A 23,342-nucleotide genomic window follows, 5' to 3' on the forward strand; every position below is an offset into this window, starting at 1 on the left:
GCCTGCAGTTATCTCAATCAAACCGTTTCTCCAGAAATTCTGCAATTCCAATCAATACCTCCCATTGTGCTTTAACAAAAATACTAATATTGAGTTTTTAGCAGTCCAGTTTTATCATCACCATGTTTTCTCCGTCAATGACTGTCATTGTCTATTCAATATTTTTTGTATTCCAAATGTAATGATATCATGAAATTATAACGGGAAATTTGCTTTTGTAAACTTTATTTTAAAGATGAATAGGTGTGTAATGATCAACTGTCTTGTTTCTTGACCGTTTAAACAGAAGGGGAAGATACCAAACGGACAATGGAAACTAATTGTTCGAATAAAAAATTGGATAAGTGTGATGGTTAGTTTCGAAACAGATGTGATTAAATTTTCGAAGAATAATTATATTTTTCAAAAATTGGAAAACTCCGAAAGGCTCTATGTGATGCGGCTTCAGCAAGTAAAATGTCTATATTTTCACACAGGCCAATTCTCTGGGAATTCAATTCTTAACAAACATTTAATAATGGGTCTTTTATACTGACATCGTGGACCAATAACCTTGACAAAGGTCAAAAGGTCAAAAGTCAAGGTCATTTCGCAAATGGCGGATTATGTGTTTTTTGTCATATTTATGGGTTTTATGAGGGTTTTTGAGCTTTTTTCAATGGTACACAATTTTATTTAGAGGCCAGTTGAGGACCACCTCCGGGTGCGGGATTTTCCCGCTGCGTTGAAGACCCATTGGTGGCCTTCAGCTGTTGTGTGCTCTTTGGTCGGGTTGTTGTCTCTCTGACATATTCCCCATTTCCATTCTCAATTTTATTCTACGCCTATTAAAACACATATTTTACATTACGAAAATGAAAGACCTCTCAATTGTTCAAGAACAGTTGACATTTTAATTTTCTATTGTTTTTCCTCAATTTGAAGCGCATTAGGGATATTGAGCCATATCCGTGGTCATCTTTGACACAGATACTCAAAAATGGTCAACCTACTCGTGGTGAGGTTCGTAAAACTTTCGAAAGGATGACTTTAACTCTACCAATAGGAACCGATGGTTCAATGGCTATATTGTAAGAAACAACATTCTATCAAGAACATCAGGACAGAAACGCAAGTTCTGGAATATCATATCAACTAGAAGATATAATACACCATATGCAGGCGCTGCTGAAATGTTACTACATAGAAATGGAATGTTCTTAGTTGACAAGCAGAATTCATCTCTTATCGTTTTTTTTTCATTGTCAATTTTAAGATGTGAACTTCACTCAAGAACTAAATTCTTTTCCATGAAGTTACTTCGTCCAATTCAGCAAATACTTAGTACATCATTCAAACTAACATATTTTGATGAAAATTTAATTGATTATGTAATTGTACTTTAATTAATGTAGCAATTCAATCTGGCCAAATTTACACAGGTTAGAAGCTTTAGACGATTCTATTATATATAATTAAAAAATATTTTCGGTTTTGATGCCTCAAAATGAAAGATATATTTGGTTTTCAAAAGTTTGTAGCTGACCGTATATGCTTAGGTTGTTACAGAAACACAGTGACCCAAAAACTAAAATCGGTATCATGGGTTTATACCAAGATAACTTGAGGAAAATGTATTTAATTAAGTAAACACTCAAATGTATTAGAGTTCATTCGAATTCTTAGTTTTACGTCGTTTGTTTTGTTTGTTTCATTTTTATGCCCCACCTAGGGGCATTATGTTTTTTTCGGTCTGTGCGTCCGTTCGTTCGTCCGTCCGTTCGTCCGCCTGTCCCGCTTCAGGTTAAAGTTTTTGGTCAAAGTAGTTTTTGATGAAATTGAAGTCCAATCAACTTGAAACTTAGTACACATGTTCCCTATGATATGATCTTTCTCATTGTAATGCCAAATTAGAGTTTTGACCCCAATTTGACGGTCCACTGAACATAGAAAATGATAGTGCGAGTGGGGCATCCGTGCACTATGGACACATTCTTGTTTAATTATTAATTATGATGGTATCATTGTCATACTTATTATACTTATTCACTGCATTATATTTTGGATAGATCGTAATTTCTATGTTAAAGAGATGCTTTTAAAATTTAGCACTGCAGGCTTTTAGTTACTGATCTATCTCCAAGATACTTAAAGGATAAATTATCGATAATCAACAGTCGTTTGAATTAATGATGGGTTTTCTAGTTTTAATTCAACAGACACTGATCTATAAACTGTACATTATGGATTTTGAAAGTCTGAATTTGAAAACTATGAAAATTTCTACAAATCAAAATCATGATCTTCACGCTGCATGAAAATGGCAAATAATTCAACAACAGCTAACACTAATGGCGCGGTAGCTATTGTAAATAACTTGACATGGGATGATGCAACATGGATTTTAACCAGTTCTTTCATTATTTTCACTATGCAATCTGGTATGTTTTTGTTAAATATTTTTGATATGATCCGAATTTATTGTGTTAATGTACTGTAGTTTTTTTGGTTTTTTTTATGTTGAATTGGTTTTTTTTTGTTTTTTTTTTTTAGAAATATTACTAAATAACTAAAGATTAATGTAAAGTAATGTGGTAATGAAAAAATCTTTTTTGAACCTACATAACTAACTTTCATTAACTGTGCATTTGTTGTCCGACAAAAAATTTATCACAAACAATATGAACGCGTAAACAATCAGATCTAGAGGATACCGTAAATACATTAGTAGAAAAACCTGACAGAAAATCATGTCTGAAATGGACAAGAGAGGTGAAAGATACCGAAGGGATATTCAAACTCGTCATGAAAGACCCTCTTTCATCCTATTGTAAAAATTGGTGTAAATAGGGAAAATCTGATAAAAAATTTCTTGATTCTTATTTAAATAAATGTATGAATGTTGTGGATATTCGAATATCACATTTTGAAAATAACTTGGAAATAAACAAAAGAATACATAATACGCCTTTTTCTAGAATAAGAAACAAACTTCAAGTACTTGCAAAGCGGTTTGTGTTTGTACCGGCCGACAAAGAAGATAACAATTTGGTGGTGGTATGACGTAAATACTACATTCAGGTCAGTGCGCTCCACAGAGAGTCATATACTAAACAGTCTTATCATAACCACATCACAGCTTAATGCCTCTTCTGAACATTTGAAGGTCCCTACTATGTTTTGGTTACTAAGTACCTAAACTACACAAAAAACCCGTAAAATATCTTTTCATCTCGGCCTCTAGTAAGTGTTCTACAACTAACCTTTCAGTGCTTTTAACTAGTTCCTTAACTACTATCAAAGAACTGGCCATTAACTATTGTAATAAAACATATGAAAATAGTGGAAGTAACTATTTTTGGAGTGTAAAAAAATCTTTGTATGTTTTAGATAAATTGCGTGAATTTGGTGGTCCTTTTGATTCTGCTGACAGATTTGACTTTTCAACTCTTATCACACATTCTGTATGTGTCTGTCCAAAGTCAGAAGCCTGTAATTCAGTTGATATAGTTTGTTGTTGTATACCATATTTGTATTTCGTTCATTGTTTTTTGCATAAATCAGACCGTTAGTTTTCTCGTTTGAATTGTTTTACATTTGTCATTTCGGGGCCTTTTATAGCTGACAATGCGGTATGGGTTTTGCTCATTGTTGAAGGTCGTACGATGACCTATAGTTGTAACCTTCTATGTCATTTGGTCTCTGGTGGCGAGTTGCCTCATTGGCAATTATACCACATCTTCTTATTTTTATATTATAAGTCGAAAAAAAACTGACAATCCCATGACAAAAAAACGAAAAACGACGAAAAGACAAACAACAGTACACAAAACACAACATAGAAATTTAAAGACTAAGCAAAACGAACCCAACCAAAATCAAGACGCATTTCTTTTCTTTTTTTTTCATTCATACTACCGCTAACCACTGTATTTGAGTAATGAAAGATTGGTCAGTATTTTTGGCGAGGGCTGTCATTGTCTTTTCCCCAGGTTCCTTTATTTTGTTTGAAATATGCAGATCACCGGTCGTGTTCGTCGAATTTCATTGAATCTTGCCATTTCTGTATTGTTTTATGAGTGAGTTGATAATCACTGTAAAACACCATATGCTAATATTCAAATGTTTGTTTAACTCACTTTATTCTTAAATATCACGGAGTTGATGGTTAGATAAGATAAACATTGAGAGCATGTATCTCATTTAGATTTCTTAATGATACATTTTTGATATATTAACCTTTTTTCACAGGTTTTGGCCTCTTAGAATCTGGTGCCGTGACCAGGAAAAATGAAGTAAACATAATGATTAAAAACGCTGCCGATGTTATCTTTGGTGGCATCAGTTACTGGATGGTAGGATTTGGAATGAGTTTTGGAAAAGACGAAGGATCAAATAGATTTATAGGTGTAGGATATTTTTTCGTTGACTCCAATGGCCCGGATATGGGTCAGTTATTCGCAACATTTGTCTTTCAGTTATCCTTTGCGACCACAGCAACGACTATTGTGTCCGGTGCAATGGCTGAACGAACTAAATTAACATCCTACATGATATATAGTTTCTTTAACACATACGTTTACTGTATACCAGCGCATTGGGTGTGGGATAAAAATGGATTTTTAAACAAATTAGGATGCGTAGATATTGCAGGATCAGGAGTTGTACATCTATGTGGAGGAACGGCTGCATTGGTAGCTACCTTTTTGTTACAACCTCGTACAGGAAGATATGAAAATGGAGCACAACGCCCTACCTTAGGAAATCCAGTAAATACAATAATAGGGTTATTCATGCTATGGTGAGTACTTTTTTTCATGTTATTATATGTTTTCCAGTATAAAGATAATCTGTTACATCAAAAATGTAACAATTTCACACGAAGTTACCGATGAATGCCACCTTCTTAGTTAATTAAATATCATATTTGAATTGGACTAATCAAATTACAAAAAGTTAAGGGCGAAATTAACATTATAAGAGAATTTATTAAAAACAATTATTGAAAAAACTAGTTTCAGGCACAAGCTTACAACTTGAAACGAAGTATAGATATAAAGTAATTTTATAGTAAGCAATACTTGTAAAATTTATAACTGAAAAATTTAAAAGAGTTAAAAAAAAACACATAGTTCTCTTCCTACATTAACCACTTATGTCTGTTTGGGTTGCCCACACAATTTTGTAAATATAACGGAATTATAAACATTTGTCACACAAGTGGCCATGGGAGGTTTACCTACCTATAAAACTAGGCTAAACCCACCATTTTCTTCGGAAAATGCCTGTTCAAAGTCAGGAATATGACAGTTGTTTTCAGTCGTTCCGTTGGTTGATATAGTCAGGCGTTTGGTTTTGTCAGGTTTTATGGACTTTCTTCCCCCTTTTTGAATTTACTAATACACTGATTGTATGTCCCATAAATATACTAGTACAGAATCTTTGTTCTTCTACTCATTTCTTTTATAATGTTACTCGGAAAGGCAAATTTGTTTACTCGTTTGGAACATAAGAATCTATGTTTATCTTTTGTTTGACCAGCTAGTTTATATGTGATATAGTCCGAGATTATTCTGACGTCCAACGGCTGTTTTGCCAGACAAGCTGGGGCCGTCCCACGGCCCCAGCTTGTCTGGCAAAACAGCCGTTGGACGTCAGAGTAATCTCGGACTATATGTGATATACTAGTAGTTTGAACTTCTGACCGTGCTTTTCATGTATTTTAAAGCTAAAAAAAGTAAGAAGATAAAGTAACATTTAAAAAATATTTGCAAGAAATGTCAACATAGTTGATGCAAATTACTTAAAAATTAGATAGGACAAAACTCGAAAAATGATTTTGTTTCATGCCAGTCTTTTTTTTTTAAATATAAAAATAAGAAAACGTGGTATTATTGCCAATGAGACAACTATCCACATGATCGGAGATCAAATGACGTGGATTTAAGCAATTGCAGGTCACCATACGGTCTTCAACAATAAGCAAATCCCATACCGTATAGTCAGCTATAAAAGACCCCGACATGACAAAATGTACACATGATGTAGAACAATTCAAACGAGAAACCAAGCGGCCTGATTCAAGTAAAAAAGCAATAAACGAAATAGAAAGCAAATATGGATAGACAGCTTCCGCGCTTCATACAAAATGTACTTCGGTCAACGCTTTTACACCCCAATGAATTTACAAAAAGAAGCATTCAATTCCTAAGTGTTCGTTTTATATTAATATCTTATCATTCATTTTTACACTTTTGAAAGAAAAAAACTACATACTTGATAGTACAGATGTTCCAATTAGATGTTGTTTATTTTGTTCTATTAAACAAAACAATTTGTCGCGATAATTACCATTTAATAGTTTATTCGGTACATATTTTATTTAAATTATAAAATTTTTATAATAAGGGCGGTTGTTCTCTCCTGGATAATCAATAATATTTCATCGAATGATTTAAAACATAACCAATGATAAATAAACTCACCAAAACTCACCATAGATACATTACTTTCAACACAGTTAAAAGTAAAAACGGTGGAGACAATAGATAAAGAAAGGTTTAATGGTATAATTATATATCTTACACCGTTTCATAATATTGAAAATTTCTATAAGAATGCAAATATCTTTGTGTGTTATACACGTTTATTTGTAACAATTCAATGACGCAAGCTGCAATATTAAAACCCATACTTTAGAAAAGTCATATAGAAATATACACTTTCTTTATGTGATATCATGCCAAGGCTCTATTAATTGTCTTTCAAAATGGGAAGGATATGTACTCCAGTGCCAATATCAAAGAATGACTTGATATGGAAATCAATTATGACTCTACATATCGGAAATTCTTTAATGTACGCTTCTAAAGTCGTCGACAAAATGCAATGAAGTTATCAAAGGAAAATTGAAAAAAAATCTAAAAATTAAAAAGATTCTATCTCGCATACATACAGATTAATTGGGGTTTTTAAAATGTGAAACTCCTTTATAAATGATGACATTTATTATGTTTATTTCGTCGTTGGACTTTCCTCATTTTGCTTTGAACTAGAATATGAAATTCAAATGATCTCTAAGTAATCTTTTAAAAACGGTATCATCTATTTTCTGTCATATAAAATTAGTGATAGTCATGCTTTTTGGACCATTAGGCTGAGTAATACATTAGGATAGCTGAATATTAACATTCTAAGATTTTAGGGGCATGCTGAAACAAATTCATGGTTCCTTATGATGGCCTGTAGCCTAAAATCATTGCTTAAAGGAGCCAGAGACCGGATCCCAGAGAGTGTTATCACCTAATACGGAGATAGCTCGAAAAAATGAAACAATATCTGTGTTATAGATAAAATATGTTCTTTTACAACCTTTTAAATGACAAATTTAAGATAGATGCTTGACTTTCGTTTGGTCACAAGAAGTAAATTTTTATTCTACGTATTTGTGCATAACGCATTAAGCACACGGGCTTTATAAAAATAACATATGACTGCGCAAAGGGAGACAATTCTAACGACATTAGAACCGTATGGGAAAACAAATTTGTTAATTAGCAGTATTTATTTACCACACGAAACACAAAAAGGTCTGGGTGGTTGAAATATAAATATCACACAACAGGGTAGCACTTCCATTTGGTTACGTTTTTGCATTTAAGAACATAGCATGAACATTTCAAGCGCAATAGAATTCCATGCAATTTGTTATATATTACCTAGCATGCATATAATTCCACAATATTCTTATGTTGGGAGAATTTGACATTCAAAGGTGCATACAAAACACATGTGCAGATAAACGCAAAGAAGATGTTTACTTGTATGAGTAGATATGCGTATGCTATAATAACCTGTGCAATCCGAATAATATAGCTTTCATCTTGAGCTATTTGGTTTTCTGAAATTTTATTTCAATGAACAGTGAACTTGGTGAATCCGAAATACGCATCTGGTACAATGAAAAAAATTACAGATAATGTTACAGTAGGGTGCCCAATGTCCAAAAAGTCCTCTAGTTAACGAACAGGGGCGGATCCAGTATTTTAGGTTAGGGGGCGCAAACTTAAATTTTTTTTGAAGTAAAATTATCGAAATATTCTTTATTAAGATGAGGACAATCCATGCTTTTCAAATTTTAGGGGGTGCACACCCGCCAAGCCCCCGCCTGAATCCGCCCCTGACGAGTTTAAGACACGGCTAACACGGATAACACACGGCTAATTTTTTTGGCAAATTATAGGAAAATCATTATATTTTACAATCATGTCGTCGTAAGTTCCCATGGTCACGATTTTCTAAATTTCGTGTTTTTACAGGGTACCCCCAGATACCGTATTGTACGTGGAATCTTTAACATGAAAAATGAAATTCTTACGCTCTTTGTTTGTAGTTTAAATAGTACTTATAATATATAGTTTATACATTAAATATATCATATAACAAAAGCGGAAAGTATTTAAGTGATTTTAGTATAATTATTTCAGCATTTTAGTAAGACTAAAATATTACCCGAAATTTACTACATTTTCATCGAAAGCAAAATTATAACGTGTATCATCACGATATTTTTTACTATTTTAAAGCAATAAGATAGAGTCTTTAAATTTTTTTATTTTTTTTTCTATTGTCCTTTGATAACTTTGTTGCATTTTGTCGACGACTTTAGAAGCGAACATTAAAGAATTTCCGATATGTACAGTCATAATTTATTTCCATATAAAGTCAAAATGATTCTTTGATATTGGCACTGGAGTACATATCCTTCCCATTTTGAAAGACAAATAATAGAGCCTTGGCATGATATCACATAAAGAAAGTGTTCGTATATTTCTATATGACTTTTCTAAAGTATGGGTTTTAATATTGCAGCTTGCGTCATTGAATTGTTACAAATAAACGTGTATAACACACAAAGATATTTGCATTCTTATAGAAATTTTCAATATTATGAAACGGTGTAAGATATATAATTATACCATTAAACCTTTGTTTATCTTTTGTCTTCCACCGTTTTTACTTTTACGGTGTTTAATCAATGCCAAAATTTCATGCGTGAAATGATTGTAGTTTTGAAGAAATTTGCAATTAAAAACACAAATTAAGTCAACATTTTGGCATTGATTAAACACGGATTATCATTTTGTTACTTACACTATTAGGTCATTAACAAGGACAGTGGTCACTCAATACATTTCTCATTTTTGCTTGTTGTGTGGTTGATTTATTTGATTTGAATAGCCAGCTAATTTTGTAAATTGTTATTTTCTTCTGAGGAATATGTTTTGTCTGTGTTTTTCAAAACTTTAAACTCTGAATAGATATTTTTGTTATAATTGTAGTATGAGAATCAAATTGGTCGGTTTCGTTTCACACCCGGAATATGGCACATCAAGCCTATGTTATGGTCTTGCATGATGTTTTGGACCTAAATCCCCATCGGTGTGAACGACAACAAAAATTTATCACCGTTCGTGCTTTAAATTATACACCAGCAGACACAACTGCAATAATTTCAAAGCTGAATTGGCAATAAGTTTGTCCGAGCAAACCACTGAACATGCTGAAGCCAATGACCTATATGTGCGAAGCTGGCAGCAGTAAATATTTTTCCGGGTTGCTTGTTTTTTTCATTTGTTGCTGCGCATGCTTATTTTTTCCGCGGCTTTGCTGCTCCAAAATTTATTTTCACTTTTGTACACATTTATATCCTGAACTTTCCTGTATTTCATGTTGCAGAGTATTCATTTTCATCTGGTCTTGTGCAAAGTCATTTATTTTCAGTTCATACCAGGCCAAATTATTGATTTTCAAAATCCTCCTCCCTTCCCTCCTTTTGAAATCAAATGGTCGTCCCCTTACTGAAAGCTAATGAAAGGACGTCATCAATTAATAGTCTGAGAAAAGTATGATCATAAACAAAATTACAGTAAAAACTAGGATTCTACTGGTGCAGCATGTATTACTAACTGACTGAATTATGTCGAAATTCTTAGAGAAAAGGATTATTCATTCTTTATATGCCTGTCCCAAGTCGGGATCGAGCCGGTATTTGAGTGGTTGTCGTCGGTTTAAGTCTGGTTTTTTTTTGGTTAATTGTTTTGTTATAAATTAGGCCGTTAGTTTTCTCAAATGAATTGTTTCAATATTTTATATCGGGGCCTTTTGTAGCCGACCATACGGTATGTGTTTTTCTCATTGTTGAAGGCCGTACGGTTGCCTTTAACTGCTTACTTCTACATCTCCTTATTTTTATATTATACAAGTATTACACACAATTAACATTTATTTATCAATGCTCCATGTAAATGAGGTAAGGTCAGATGAACTCTGCCACAAAGACATGTACACTTTGCTACCATTACACACACCAAATGTATTTGACCCACTACTTATAGTATCTGAGATAAGGACTTGACCACTGAAACTTAACCTTGTTCACTGATCCATGAAATGACGTCGAGGTTAGGTGAACCATGTATGACCGATATGTAGACCTTGCAAGGATATCATATATTAGTAACCAAATATAGTTATCCTCGATTCGAAGGATACATTAGGGTCATTCAAACTCACAAGTGAGACATTCACATGACGAAAAAAAGCTATATGGTCTTTTAGCAGTCACTAAACCATGAAAATGAGGTCAAGGACAATGATTATATGACAGACGGGAACTTTGTAACACAATGGATCTATATACAAAGTATGAATTATCCGATTCCTCTACCATCTGAAATATAAAGATATAGAAATAGTTTACGGTGTTGCCGCCGCCACCATCATATTGAATGCTGTATGACTCGCATTCTGCGACTTCCTTCGAATGCAATTTAAACAAGAACAACTGAAATTAGCTCTCTTACCTAAACCTGGTCGGGGGGCTTTCTACTAAACAGTAGATAATGAAACGTAATAGCTACTGCTAGCTCCAGCAATATTTCTATGTCGTTTCAATCTGATTAAAATTCTGATCTATGTTAACTCGCGTGCTCGTATATATAAGCTCATATGAGGATAAAGAAATCAGAGATCTATATTTTTATTAGTAAGATTGATGTTGTTTACAACCCTCTTTTTGTAGATAATCTTTGACTTCATGTCAATTGTAGGCCAATTTATGCTCAATAAGGCATATAAGTGTGTAAAATGTAGTGATTAACCTGTTTCTAATTGTCATTTTGTTTTCATATATACTTTAACAGAAACCCTCCCCCCTTTTCACCGTTTGCAGTCTTTCTTATTTCTATAAAGCAAAGATAAACCCAAACCTGCTAATTCAATCCATTCTGCGTTATTATTACACCAGTTTTGGAACTAAGTACAATTTTATGTGCTTCCACACTCACCAAAATAAAATTTGATATTTACCGAGAAAATCATTATGAACACCTATCAAAAGACGGAAAATATCAATTTTGGGAGGGCAGCTTTAAAATGTTAGTATCTAAAAAACATCTCTAGAGATCACTTGTAACGAATCTTATGTAAAAATTCCTAATTTATAAATTTTAATAGGTCAAGGTCACTGTTATTTAACAGCTGAATTAAAATTGTAAATGTGCACCCTATAATTACAAATGTCAATCTCGAACCGTATTTGGCAACATAAATATCAAATTAGTCCTAATATAGAAACAATAGTTATAATCCTTTGACTTATTCTAACTTATTTTTCTATAAACGCATATAAGTAGGGGCGGCCAGCTGTCTAAATGTGACTGCGTTTTCCCTTGAAATTTTAGCTTTGACCTTTGACCCAAATTTAAGAAAATCGTGACCACTGTAGACAACGACGACATCAATATTTCGATGAGGCTTGTTCTCCTCTTTCCAATGATATCAAATACAGCCGTGTGTTATTCCGTTAACCCAAATCGATCAAATTCGTTGACTGGACACCCTACTATTAATTGTTCAACTCAATTATTTCTAGTTGGTGTACATTTTCAGTTTCTAGCTGAAATATATTGAAAATATGTAAACCAATGTAAATGAAATTATCAGGTTAAAAAAAAGACAAAAAAAACGATCTAACTGCATTTTCCTATACCTTCTAACCTGACTGATTAATTTTACAGGTGGGGATGGCTTGGGTTTAATTGTGGAAGTACTTTCGGAATATCTGGAGGTAAATGGAAGCTAGCTGCCAAGTACGTATATACAAATATCAATATAAACTATTATAAAAAAAGAACGAAATATTCATAAATGAAACGTGATTTACTGAAGATAAAATTAACATCCACTCTGTTGGTGTTTGTCTATAGCTGTTTGAAATAAGAAAGACTTAATTTTGATTGAATGAAAAAAAAGTGAAAATAAATGTAAATTATATAAGTACCAAGCGCTTTTTACATCGCGATGACCGTGAGGGCATTCCGATGTATTGCTATCGCCTAGATTTCCATTACGTATCTTTCGTTTTGGGTTTGTAACCGATCTATAAACATGATAAATACGCAGACATTAAGGAGTGCAAAAGTAACATTCCTTATCGTCTGTTATAAATACATTTCTTCAATGAATACTGATAAAAACATTTTTGTTTAGAACATAAATTTACTTGATAATATGAACATGTTTTGTCGTTAGATATATATGTATAAGTAAAAAATCATTGATAATATCTTTGCACACGTACCGAAAAATTGTGTTAACGCATGCGGAAGAATATCTCAAGAACGTTTTGCGGCAATCCCCGCAAGGACTGGTAACTCTGCATGGAAGTTTGTTTTTGCGGGAAAATATGAATACCTACTCATATCCGATCTTTTAGAAAAATCGAATATTTACAGAAGAGTGTCCACCATGCACTTGCACTGCACTATTATTAGAATAGTAGAATAGAATGATGTACAAACGGATGAAAATTATATATACATGTAACTGTTATATTAATATAATATATAACAACAAACCAGTGTATACTGATTTGTATCACTACAATATAATAGTTATTACGGAGAGGTTGAATTTCCTGTCATTTATTCATCATCCACGCACGAACTTGTCTCAGAAAATATATATCTCTGTACATTAACCTCAGTTTCAGGTATAGAGATGTGACTTTTTTCTGAGACAAGTGCTTTTGACCATTCACAAGAACTTGCGGTCATTCGATGTTCAGTACTTCACTACTTTGATTTATTTACCTTTAGCAGGTACACTCAAAGCCAAACAAATGAGAGCCAATGATATATAAGAAACATTTGAATAGATATATGACCAAAAGGGACCTAAAATAATAGTCAAATCCGTTTAAGGTCAAATTTTCCTGAGGGAGTGGAAACTTTAGTTACTCGATAATTTCTAGACTTTTGAACGGACAATTTAAACAGGTTTGTAATATATCATGTCAGTGCCGAAGCACTCACTACTGATCTAATGATACCATCGGGTTCTTATGGTCTATCAGCAGCGGAATCGTCCCAGTACTATAAAGAATAAAAACAACACTTTATAAAGAATACGCATGCGAAGCTTTTCTGGAGTTACCATCATCATTAAGTTTCAAAGCCGAGAATATATCAAGACCGAACTAAGTGAATAGCTATATGACCAAAAGGGACCTAAAATAATAGCTAAATCCATTTAAGATATACTTTGCCTGAGAGAATTGGAATCCCTAGTTCCTCAATAATTCCTAAAATTTGTTAATATTCACCATTAATGATGCACATGAATAAGTGCTCAATGGATAAATACATGATTTTTTCCAAATTTTTCCTGGTATTACCTCATATCTTAATATATACATGAGGGCTTTAGCGTGAGAGTAGATATCAATAGAGGGATACTAACAGGACAGATATGGAAATAGGCATATATCATTTAAGCTATGATAGCTATAATAACAGCTAATAGAATAAAAAAAAACATTACAGCATGTTTTTTATCAATGAAAATAACTGCTTTTTTTTTCGGGCAAATTGCAGGTGGGCAAACTAGCTGTTTGGGAATATACACCTAGTAAAATTATACCCTTTTAAGTTTGCGCATTTTCCGACGTCGAAGAGCTGAATTATCATTTTTCTCTGGTGACAACAAGATTCGATTAAAGTTTGGATTTAGAAATAAAAATATTCTAGAATTTAAAAAAGGTTTAAGACACAAAACATGTTATAAAAGAAGCATTTTTTCATATTTGTTGCTGTATAAGAATACTTATAATAATGTCCATCATAAAAAGAATAATATAAAAAAAATAGATCTTGAAAAAGGTTACAATACCAGAGATTCCATTTTCACGGTCCAATAGTTAGGATATAAACCTATGATAAAATTCATAAATGTATATTACTAGTATTATTCTGCGTGGCTTACTACAATAACTACATGCATCTTTTTTTGTTTGGCTTATCACATGTGTCATTTGACGTGTGGCTTATTATATAAATTTTTTTTTCATTTTAGATCAGCTGTTATAACCATGAATGGATCTGTAGGAGCAGGATTTGCTGGTATCGTTTTGAGGTTATAATCATTTTTGTCTTGTTTTTCATTCTAAAAAAAAACCATCAAAGATACCGGGCTAATAATTTAGTACACTAAACGCTTTAGTATATATCTGTATGCCTCATCGGGGATCAATTGCGTAGTTGCACATGTTGAAAAGCAATAAAAGTACAGAAAACACAAAATATGATAACTGTCCACGTCCCATTTTCTTCATGTAATATTACATTCATTCTGAGCGTTTGACCACTTCAATTACACATAACGAAAGTATGATATTCTAGTTATTTTTTTTTTTCGTCATGTGGAAAAAAGTGAACTCTTTTTTATTAATTTCAGTGTAATTTTGTACAAGGGTAAATATGATGTATCAACAATAGTTAACAGTGTATTAGGAGGGATGGTTGGTGTAACAGCAAGCTGTGCAGTAATAAGACCGTGGGAAGCTGTGATAACGGGTGCTATTGGCAGTATTTTAAGTGTATTTGGAGCAAGACTTCTTGATAAGATGAAACTTGATGACCCTGTTGGTGCAATTTCTGTCCACGGCGTATGTGGATTGTGGGTTTGTATTCACTTCACTTTTTGCTTAAATAGACTTTAAGACCCTAAAATGTGTAAGTTGTGAACATATGCGCAAAGAATTCTTTTCAATAAAAACAATGTTACTTTGATATTTCCTTTGAATTTATACATCTGAGAGTTTCATTGGTTCAATGAAAAAGAATGATATATGGTATAGTTTTTCCTTTCAAAGTACATTGTATGCTTGGGTCAAGATAAATGATATTGAAGTAGAATATACAGGTAATTATAAAAAGAAGATGTGGTATGATTTAAGTCCGGTCTTATAAATAGATAATAACCGATACGATATGTCTGTGTCTCAACTCACTGTCGACATTTTTCTCAGTCATAGATCGTTCACATACGAGAACAGTCGTCTAATCGGTAATTTTACCCATTGTTTTATATTCCCGATTGTGACATTTTCGACATAAGGAAATGCATGTACCAAGTCAGAAATGTGACAATTGTTTTCCATTCTTTTAATTTGTTTGAGCTTTTGATTTTGCCATTTGATAATGGACTTTCCGTTTTGAATTTTCCTTGGAGTTCGGTATTTTTATTTTTTACTTTTGACTGTTCGTGTGGCCGGTTTATGCATGGAGAAGTCGCTTACCCTACGATACCCTCAGGGTGTGTTTGTTACCTTGATTTGTCTTCGTCGATTCATGAGATTTGAACATCGGTAAACTATTGTTGTCTCAACTTTTCAATTTGAAAATGAGTTGATCTGAGCCTGTCTGATGATATTATGTTAGGTTAACTATTTTCTTTTAATCCCCAACTTCCCTTTTATTAAAAGGATACTGTCAATCAATATCAATTTGCAACGGCAATGGATATGTTTAATGAATTGTTTACCTCCCTTATACCTAGTGACGAAGACATTTTACAAAATAAAATAAAAATAAAACAAAAACCCTCTTCAAAAAAGTTATCTTGTTATTTATAGCGTGAGAAGTGACATTCAAATAATAATTCGAAAAACAGTCTAAGATAGTTTTATAATGAAGTGAATGAATAAAAATTTTGAGTACACCATAAAATAAAGAATTACGGAGTGCGACAAAAGCAATTGTTAGACCCTTGAAATTGCAGAGATAGTGACATTATTTCATCTTTTAGAAATTTATGTTAATTTCATTGACAGATTAATTGGAGGAAAAAGTTTGGGTACCGTTTCACAAAGCCTTCGTAAGTCTACGTGTCATCGTACGCTCATCGTAAATAAATCGTAGGTTTTACAGCCGTTTCACAAAGCCGTCGTAAGTTAAGATGAGCGTAAATAATACGTAAATCCTGGCGTAACTTACTACAGCTACAAAAATGTATACCCAGTCGTATCTCGATCGTAGTTTTTCCGCGAATATGAATTAAACCATATCTAAGATGTCTTTATTCTCGATCAAGATGCCGCAAATGTTAGAAGACGAAGAAGAATCTTCAATATTAGAACCACACTTTCTTCATTTGATCATTTTGAAAATGAAATGGATATTATACAGACTGGATAGACACAGTATCAATGAAATAACATTGGCAATAGAACCAGATATAAAACATGATACAAATAGGTCCCATGCACTTACTCCTGAAACGCAGGTTTTGTTAGCTTGCGCTACTCACTGGTTCTCCGGTAAAGCGCCCATTTAATGACGCTGATTTGTCCCACCGTAACAAAGCAAAACTAACGACTTCGAGTTACATACCCGTAGCTTGTTATACTTATATCTGAGATTTTTATATTTCTTTATTATCTATATTTTTAAATTTTATAAAGTTTAGTACATATTGCACAACGATTGTGATCGTACCGGCCGTCATAATGTTTTCTTCGTAAACCTGTAATTCCCGTTAACGGATAGAAGACCAAGCAAGACTAAATATTTCAAGAACTTACATTGTAATTTGGACGATATAAGAAGACACCATGTGACAGTTTTAATTAGTCAATTGTTTCAGTGTAACAGAGTTGCTTTTTTCTTAGATCTACAAAAAAACACAAAAAAAACGAGCTGGATGTTTTTATATCAATATTAATGCAAGTAAATAATTTTAACCCGTTTTCAATATTAAAGATCTGAAACTTTTATTATTAATATAAATTTGATACACAATTTAATATGATTAAACAATTATGCAAGTAGTCATAAAAATTGCTCTGCCTAATGAGTATGATAAATCATATTGCACAGGGAGAGAAGCTTTTAAATACTTTCTTTCATTAAAAATGAAATTACGACGTCGGTTGAGAGGGCATGGTATATATTGTCCGTTACATTTATTAACAACACCTTATACAAATATTCTTTTCGAAAACAAAAACAGTTAAAAAGAACAAACAAAACTATCCGTCACAATGATATATGAGGGTCTGGATTAGGGGGGGAAAGGGGGTGGGGGGTTTTACATTTCTGTATTCTGTAATTCTGTTAGCCATTTTTCTCTATTCAGTAAGAAATATGCTTATTCTGTAAATTCTTGTGTTCAGACCGTGCATATGAAAATTTCCTGTTGTATCATGATTTTGACATGATAGATCTTTTTGTCTGTATCAACGACATATAAATATTTGAATCTTCATTTTAAATTGATACAAAAAATCAAAATTCTCTGTTCTATAGATTTTCATAAATGGAGTCTAAAATATGTCCATAATAAATGCACCGTATCAAATGCATATATGAGAACAACTACTTATAAACTGCTACGCGTCGCATACTATGTATAGAGACATCATAAATCTAAGTTAAAAGACAAATTAAAAAAAAGGAATTCTAAAAGCTTTCTTTGACAAATTTTATACTAACTTCATTTTAACAAGTTTAAATTACATTTTCTAAAATAGAGCTAAGAACTGTTTGTAATGTTGTAAATTTAATTCGTTTGAAATTTTTATTCAAATACGCTGTTGAAGATTACTAAGCGCCAATGGAATACAATAATTTTGTATTTTATAAATTAGTGTCTTCGATAATGAATGACTCGTTTCATTGTTATTACAAAAAATAGGTCATAATAGCATGACAGAGTTATATTTGCTTCAGAATATTCTAGATAAATATACAAAAAGCAAATTTTAGACAATGTACCCTCACAAGCCTGGAAGTGGCTAGTCACATATAGTTAACGGCGTTTTTCTCACAATGATGTTCTACCTCCATAAGCCTGGAAATGTCGTGGCGGGTCACATATAATCAATCCTTCTGACTGTATAAATTTTGTTAGAGAGTGGGCTGAATTAAGACGTTATATGATGAAAACTAATTAATTTCCTACCGTGAAAATGCATCGCATGTACAATAGAAATGAATCGCCCCTACAGTGAAAATGAAAGTCTAGTATCATTATTCGACAGTAAACATGAATCGCATAACGAAAACAGCATAGTGGAATTTAATTCAATATCAACAAGCTGAATAAAAAACCTGTTTTGAGTTATACAACATTAATGATTATGTTAAAAGGTACATTTTTCTGCCAATGAAACTTAACTGCTGCTTTTAATTCTCTTGAACGCTCTGTTCGTGAACTATTCTTAATATTTATCTATTTGTGTAGCAATTTTACACCTGGATGGCTGTAGGCGCGATGAAAACCCGTCCGCATCTCATACCTATATCATGAATTTATAAAAACAGTTATTTCTGAATCTATTCAAAAATCATGAATTTGTCGTCTGTTTATTAATCATTCTACATTAGAAATTCATAACGGATACAGTGAAAGTGGTATTTCAGGATTCGCACATTATATACACTGGTTTTGTTTATTTTTATCGGACTTTTTTTAAATTCTTTTTCAACGACAACGCATGCAACTTCTTATTGCTTGTTTGAAAATTCTTCTCTTGGTCATAAATCTACTTGAAATATTTGCCACTGTACGTTCAGAAAACAGCAATCAATCAATCATATCTCCTCTAAAATTGCAGTACTATAATAACTTTAGACATTATCAAATAATTGTTAAAAATTTCGTTTAATCCTTTGATCAGATATAAACACGTCTCGTCACTCTCCTATTATTTCAAATTTCCGATACAAAGAAAAAAGTATTATAATTGAATATCAAAGGAAGTAACCCATCAAAGATACAAGGCTTGTGTTTCGTCTACAAATGAAAAACATACGAACACACCCACTCACCTGATTCGCTCGTTCTCAAAAATATAAAAATTAAAAGTATAAAAACAATTATATACAAAATAAAGGATAAGGTCACCCCGGATGCCGCACAAATGCCAAGGCAACGAACGAGAAACCGGAAAGAACATACTTGGATTCCAAACCGATACCGCTAAATGCCCAGGTGTATTCCTGGTAGAGGAAAGCCGAAAATCCTACGATAAAGCATCTCGGAAAGAAACTACCGATCCATTAGGGGAACAACAGCTAAAACCCTCAGACATCAAATAGATTGGTCTGATAGTTTCCCACATGTCTCAAACAAACCTGAAAATATCTGCAGAAACTTTCCTCAACAAAAAAATATAATCCAAAACATAAAATATAAGATGTAAGGATAACAATATTTATCCATGAAACCAATTTGGCAAAACAATTTCAATGATGTTGAAGGAATTTCTCTGCAAACATTTTCACATCCGATCCCACAGGCATGCTCGACTCATCGATCTGTGAAAGAAGAGTGTGCCATATTCCGATGTAAATAAACTACGATTCACACCTCCCGTTTACAGAGTTCCGTTTTACGATACACTTACGATGATACACAGTGCGTATCTTGCGATCAACTTAGTAGTCCCTTACGATGCCTTTGTGAAACACACGTAACGGGAACGTAGAACCACACGTAAACGGATCGTAAAATGATATTATGATCGTAAGTTAAGAAGGCTTTGTGAAACGGTGGCCAGGACATTATAGAGTATAACTTATAAATTTTGTGCGTCCAAAGTGCTTACCTGTTCATCAGGAACCCTCAAACCTAAACATTTGAAAGCAAAGGATGTATCAATACATAAACACGTTAGGAGCAATAGGAATAAAATAGATTTAAAACAAATAGCTAAATCACCTAACGACAACTTTGCTTGTGGAAGCTGGAACTTTAGTTTCTTAATAAATTCTTAATCTATCAACGGTGAATTTTAGAAGACATGTTAAAAATCATGTCACTACTGAAGCACCAACTACTGAAGTGATGACACGGTGAAAATGTCATTTTGAAGTCAATAAACCGTCATTTACATGTCGAAGTGTGCATAATTGACATGATCTCTTCACTTTACAATTATATATGGCAAACAGTCACATCTACAAAAAAGAAAATATAGAACTCACATCATTATCGTTGTACAAGACATTTTTAATTTGTTGACAAGAATCTTTTTAGGATTGTTGTTCATATCAGACTTTTAATGAAAAGATGGAATTAAGACTGTTTTATTGTTGTTTACTTAATGTTCATTTGGAAATGTTTCTTTCAAATTTAGACGAAAACAAATTATTATAAATTCATGAAGTAGGTTCTGTAAAGTGAATAAGTGACTGATAGTTTAGAGATTGCTAATGTTAAAAGATGGTATTTTTAGGAACAGAAATGTTGTTTTGCAACAGGCCAACTGCGAACCCTAAATAAGTTGTTAGGAGTGTTCCTTAGCGAGCATAGAAGTCTCTACTTACACGAGCCGTCGGATTTAACATCCTCATTTTAATCGCACGTGGCTACGTATTTATACAACCCGTATAGCCAAACGGACAGCCCTTTAACATGTGTTCCATACTACTGGATTGGAGTATTCGATGATACCATATTTCTATTATACATTACTCAACCTTAAATAGGGATACATCGGTAGTGTTTTTAATTTTTTCGCAAATGGCGATAAGTTTGATGGCTAATGTAAACGAGTATGACCAATTTTAAAAATATATATATATATATGAAGACTTATTATGACAGACCATTGAGGTACGATATTGATGATAACATTTCCATGGACATAATAATGTCTTTTAAACAACAGAAGGATATAACTAGATAAATTATATAACTATTTTTCGGATTCGGGGGCAAATAGTTTCCTTATCTTATGGTCTCATTGGGGGCAAACATCTTTTGTGATTTTCTAAATAAGGTTACTATTGTTACATTCTGCAACAAAATTTCAGACCAGTTTTATATATTCATATCTTAGATAGATAATTTTTGTTTGCTCCGTGTTGAAGGCCTCACTGTAGCTTTAAGATGAAGAACAGCAATAAAAGCGATGTTCCTTTGCTTTTTTTTTACTTTTTGCTGTGCATATACTGATTTTGTGTCATGGATGTATACCCTATAGCCTTTCATTTCTATTATGATAGATTTCGATAAAAATTACCACTGATTTCTTATAAAATCCAATAAATGCTACTCCTATCCTGAATTTACATTTGTCTTTTTGGCAGGGTATGCTAGCTGTTGGTATATTTGCACAGAAGGATAAATTTCAGAATTTGACAACGGGAAGAAACGGTCTAGTTCACGGTGGAGGCTTCTATTTATTAGGTGTACAGGCGTTAACATGCGTTTCCATAATGGCATGGTCAACATTTGGAACTTTCCTTATATTATGGGTAAGTAATAATATATCTGAGAAGAAATTAATCCCAAATAACTAAGCGATGATATTATGAGAAGAACTCACACGTTTGGAATAAGCCATGCTAAATGCTAAGAATAGACATAGTTATAAGTATAAGTAAAAGATATTGGAAAAAATTCAAGCAACATAATTTTTAATATACAAATCCTATATTGGCTAAAATAATTTAATTATTTTGTGATAAACACGACATGAGTTGCTCATGATATTTTGATATATTCAACAAGTTCATTTAACCATCGCTTGATTCCCTCTCCTACTAACAAATAAATATGCCCTTATATTTTAGTTATTAAAGAAGACTTTTGGTATTCGACTGTCTCTAGAAGAAGAAGAATTGGGTGCAGATTTTGTGGAACACAATATAGATATCAACAACAGAAATGAGTCCAACATCATATTTTCGTCTAGACGTACAAGTCGAATTCCGTCATCAGTTTCTACTATAACAAGAGAAAGCCTTGAAATGATAACAATTTCCGAAAACATCCAAAATGCACCAAATCGTACTGATCAGAACGAAGATAATGCTTTCTGTAAATTCCTTGATCAGGTTATAATAAAACTGAAAAGAAATCGTGAAATCGCACCTGCAGAATGATCAAAAGTTGCTGTAATCTTGGACAGGGCTTACATAGGATTGATATACCACTAAAGTGTACATACAACAATAATGATGAATTATAGCAGTTAAGGCGTTGTAAACACACCTTCTAGCACATATTTCATTCCGCTTATTTTACCACAGAAAAAAAGACGTTTGTCGAATAGGCATTCTTACAATTACTGTATCATTAAATATATTGTATAAAGTCTTTGCTTTTCCATGTAAATTCAATTCAAAAATAAAACTCTCAAAACATTAAATATACCGTTTGTTACAGTTCACAGATCATTTGAAATGTTCGATAAGTAGATAAGATGGAGACAAATATTTTTGCAATTCTTTTTTGACAAAATGTTGGATATAGCCGTTTTATTTTTTCAAAGTCATCAATGAAGGAGAGCTTGTATTTAAAAAAATACACCAGTCAGAACATTTGATATTTGAGATGTGATTGAGAAAAACACCTAATAGCCAAAAAAACTGAATTATCTAGATTGAAAGTCCTGTCACTCAGCATGAACTACAAATTACGGAACCTTAACAAATTTGTATCAAGGCCTGCATATGGGTATTTTTCCACCCGGTATTTAAGGGTTTGTGTTCCTATCATGATTTCTATCATGATTTCCTTGGTAGAGGGTTTCTGATCACGTGTAAAATGATGAACCTTATAATAATAGTCAAAGTCGTTCCTTCAAGCGTATGACGGATACCCTCGTGATTAAAATGACCAGTATGGAATGTCGGTGGCACAGATGAACACGTTATGTGTTCCACCATTTTTTGTCGAAGCCACAATCCCGTCCTATTAATCTTGATTGTGACAGCAGCAAGTCGGACTTACATGCTATGAGCTATGAACCACATGATGGATGCCACTAGTGGAGTAGAAACTGTTTACCCTTCCGAAGCATCATGGTTCACTCCCAGTTTTTGTTTTGGTTTGTGTTGAACAATTTTTTTTTAAATTTCAGGTATAGGGTCATCCGTGTACTTTAAACATTGATAGTTCTATCGATACCTAAATATATGAACCGAAGTCAGGACTTTTCTGTTAACATGAATTATAATTGATATGGTCATAATTATAAATTACCTGTTTACAAAACTTTCGAAATACTA

The 23,342-nt window shown here is 32.8% G+C and overlaps 1 protein-coding gene across 1 annotated transcript; it reads left to right on the top strand.

The window, feature by feature from the left end:
• The first annotated feature begins 2,212 nt into the window (after positions 1-2,212).
• On the top strand, positions 2,213-22,394 carry LOC127735161 (putative ammonium transporter 3). Its single transcript, XM_052245263.1, has 7 exons — positions 2,213-2,420; positions 4,231-4,780; positions 12,060-12,131; positions 14,395-14,454; positions 14,776-15,001; positions 21,417-21,584; positions 21,903-22,394. Exons 1-7 carry the CDS (start codon positions 2,294-2,296, stop codon positions 22,212-22,214), a joined length of 1,515 nt encoding a protein of 504 aa, XP_052101223.1. The 5' UTR covers positions 2,213-2,293; the 3' UTR covers positions 22,215-22,394.
• Positions 22,395-23,342: the final 948 nt, after the last annotated feature.

The sequence above is a fragment of the Mytilus californianus genome, unplaced genomic scaffold, assembly GCF_021869535.1.
Source record: "Mytilus californianus isolate M0D057914Y unplaced genomic scaffold, xbMytCali1.0.p SCAF_3, whole genome shotgun sequence".
NCBI lineage: Eukaryota > Metazoa > Mollusca > Bivalvia > Mytilida > Mytilidae > Mytilus > Mytilus californianus.

Bases quoted from the DNA above. Each gene is read 5' to 3' on its own strand.
- LOC127735161 (XM_052245263.1), top strand. From the start codon at position 2,294: ATGAAAATGGCAAATAATTCAACAACAGCTAACACTAATGGCGCGGTA. The intron at 4,781-12,059 runs GTGAGTACTTTT...TTAATTTTACAG, and splicing joins ATAGGGTTATTCATGCTATG to GTGGGGATGGCTTGGGTTTA. The intron at 21,585-21,902 runs GTAAGTAATAAT...CTTATATTTTAG, and splicing joins GAACTTTCCTTATATTATGG to TTATTAAAGAAGACTTTTGG.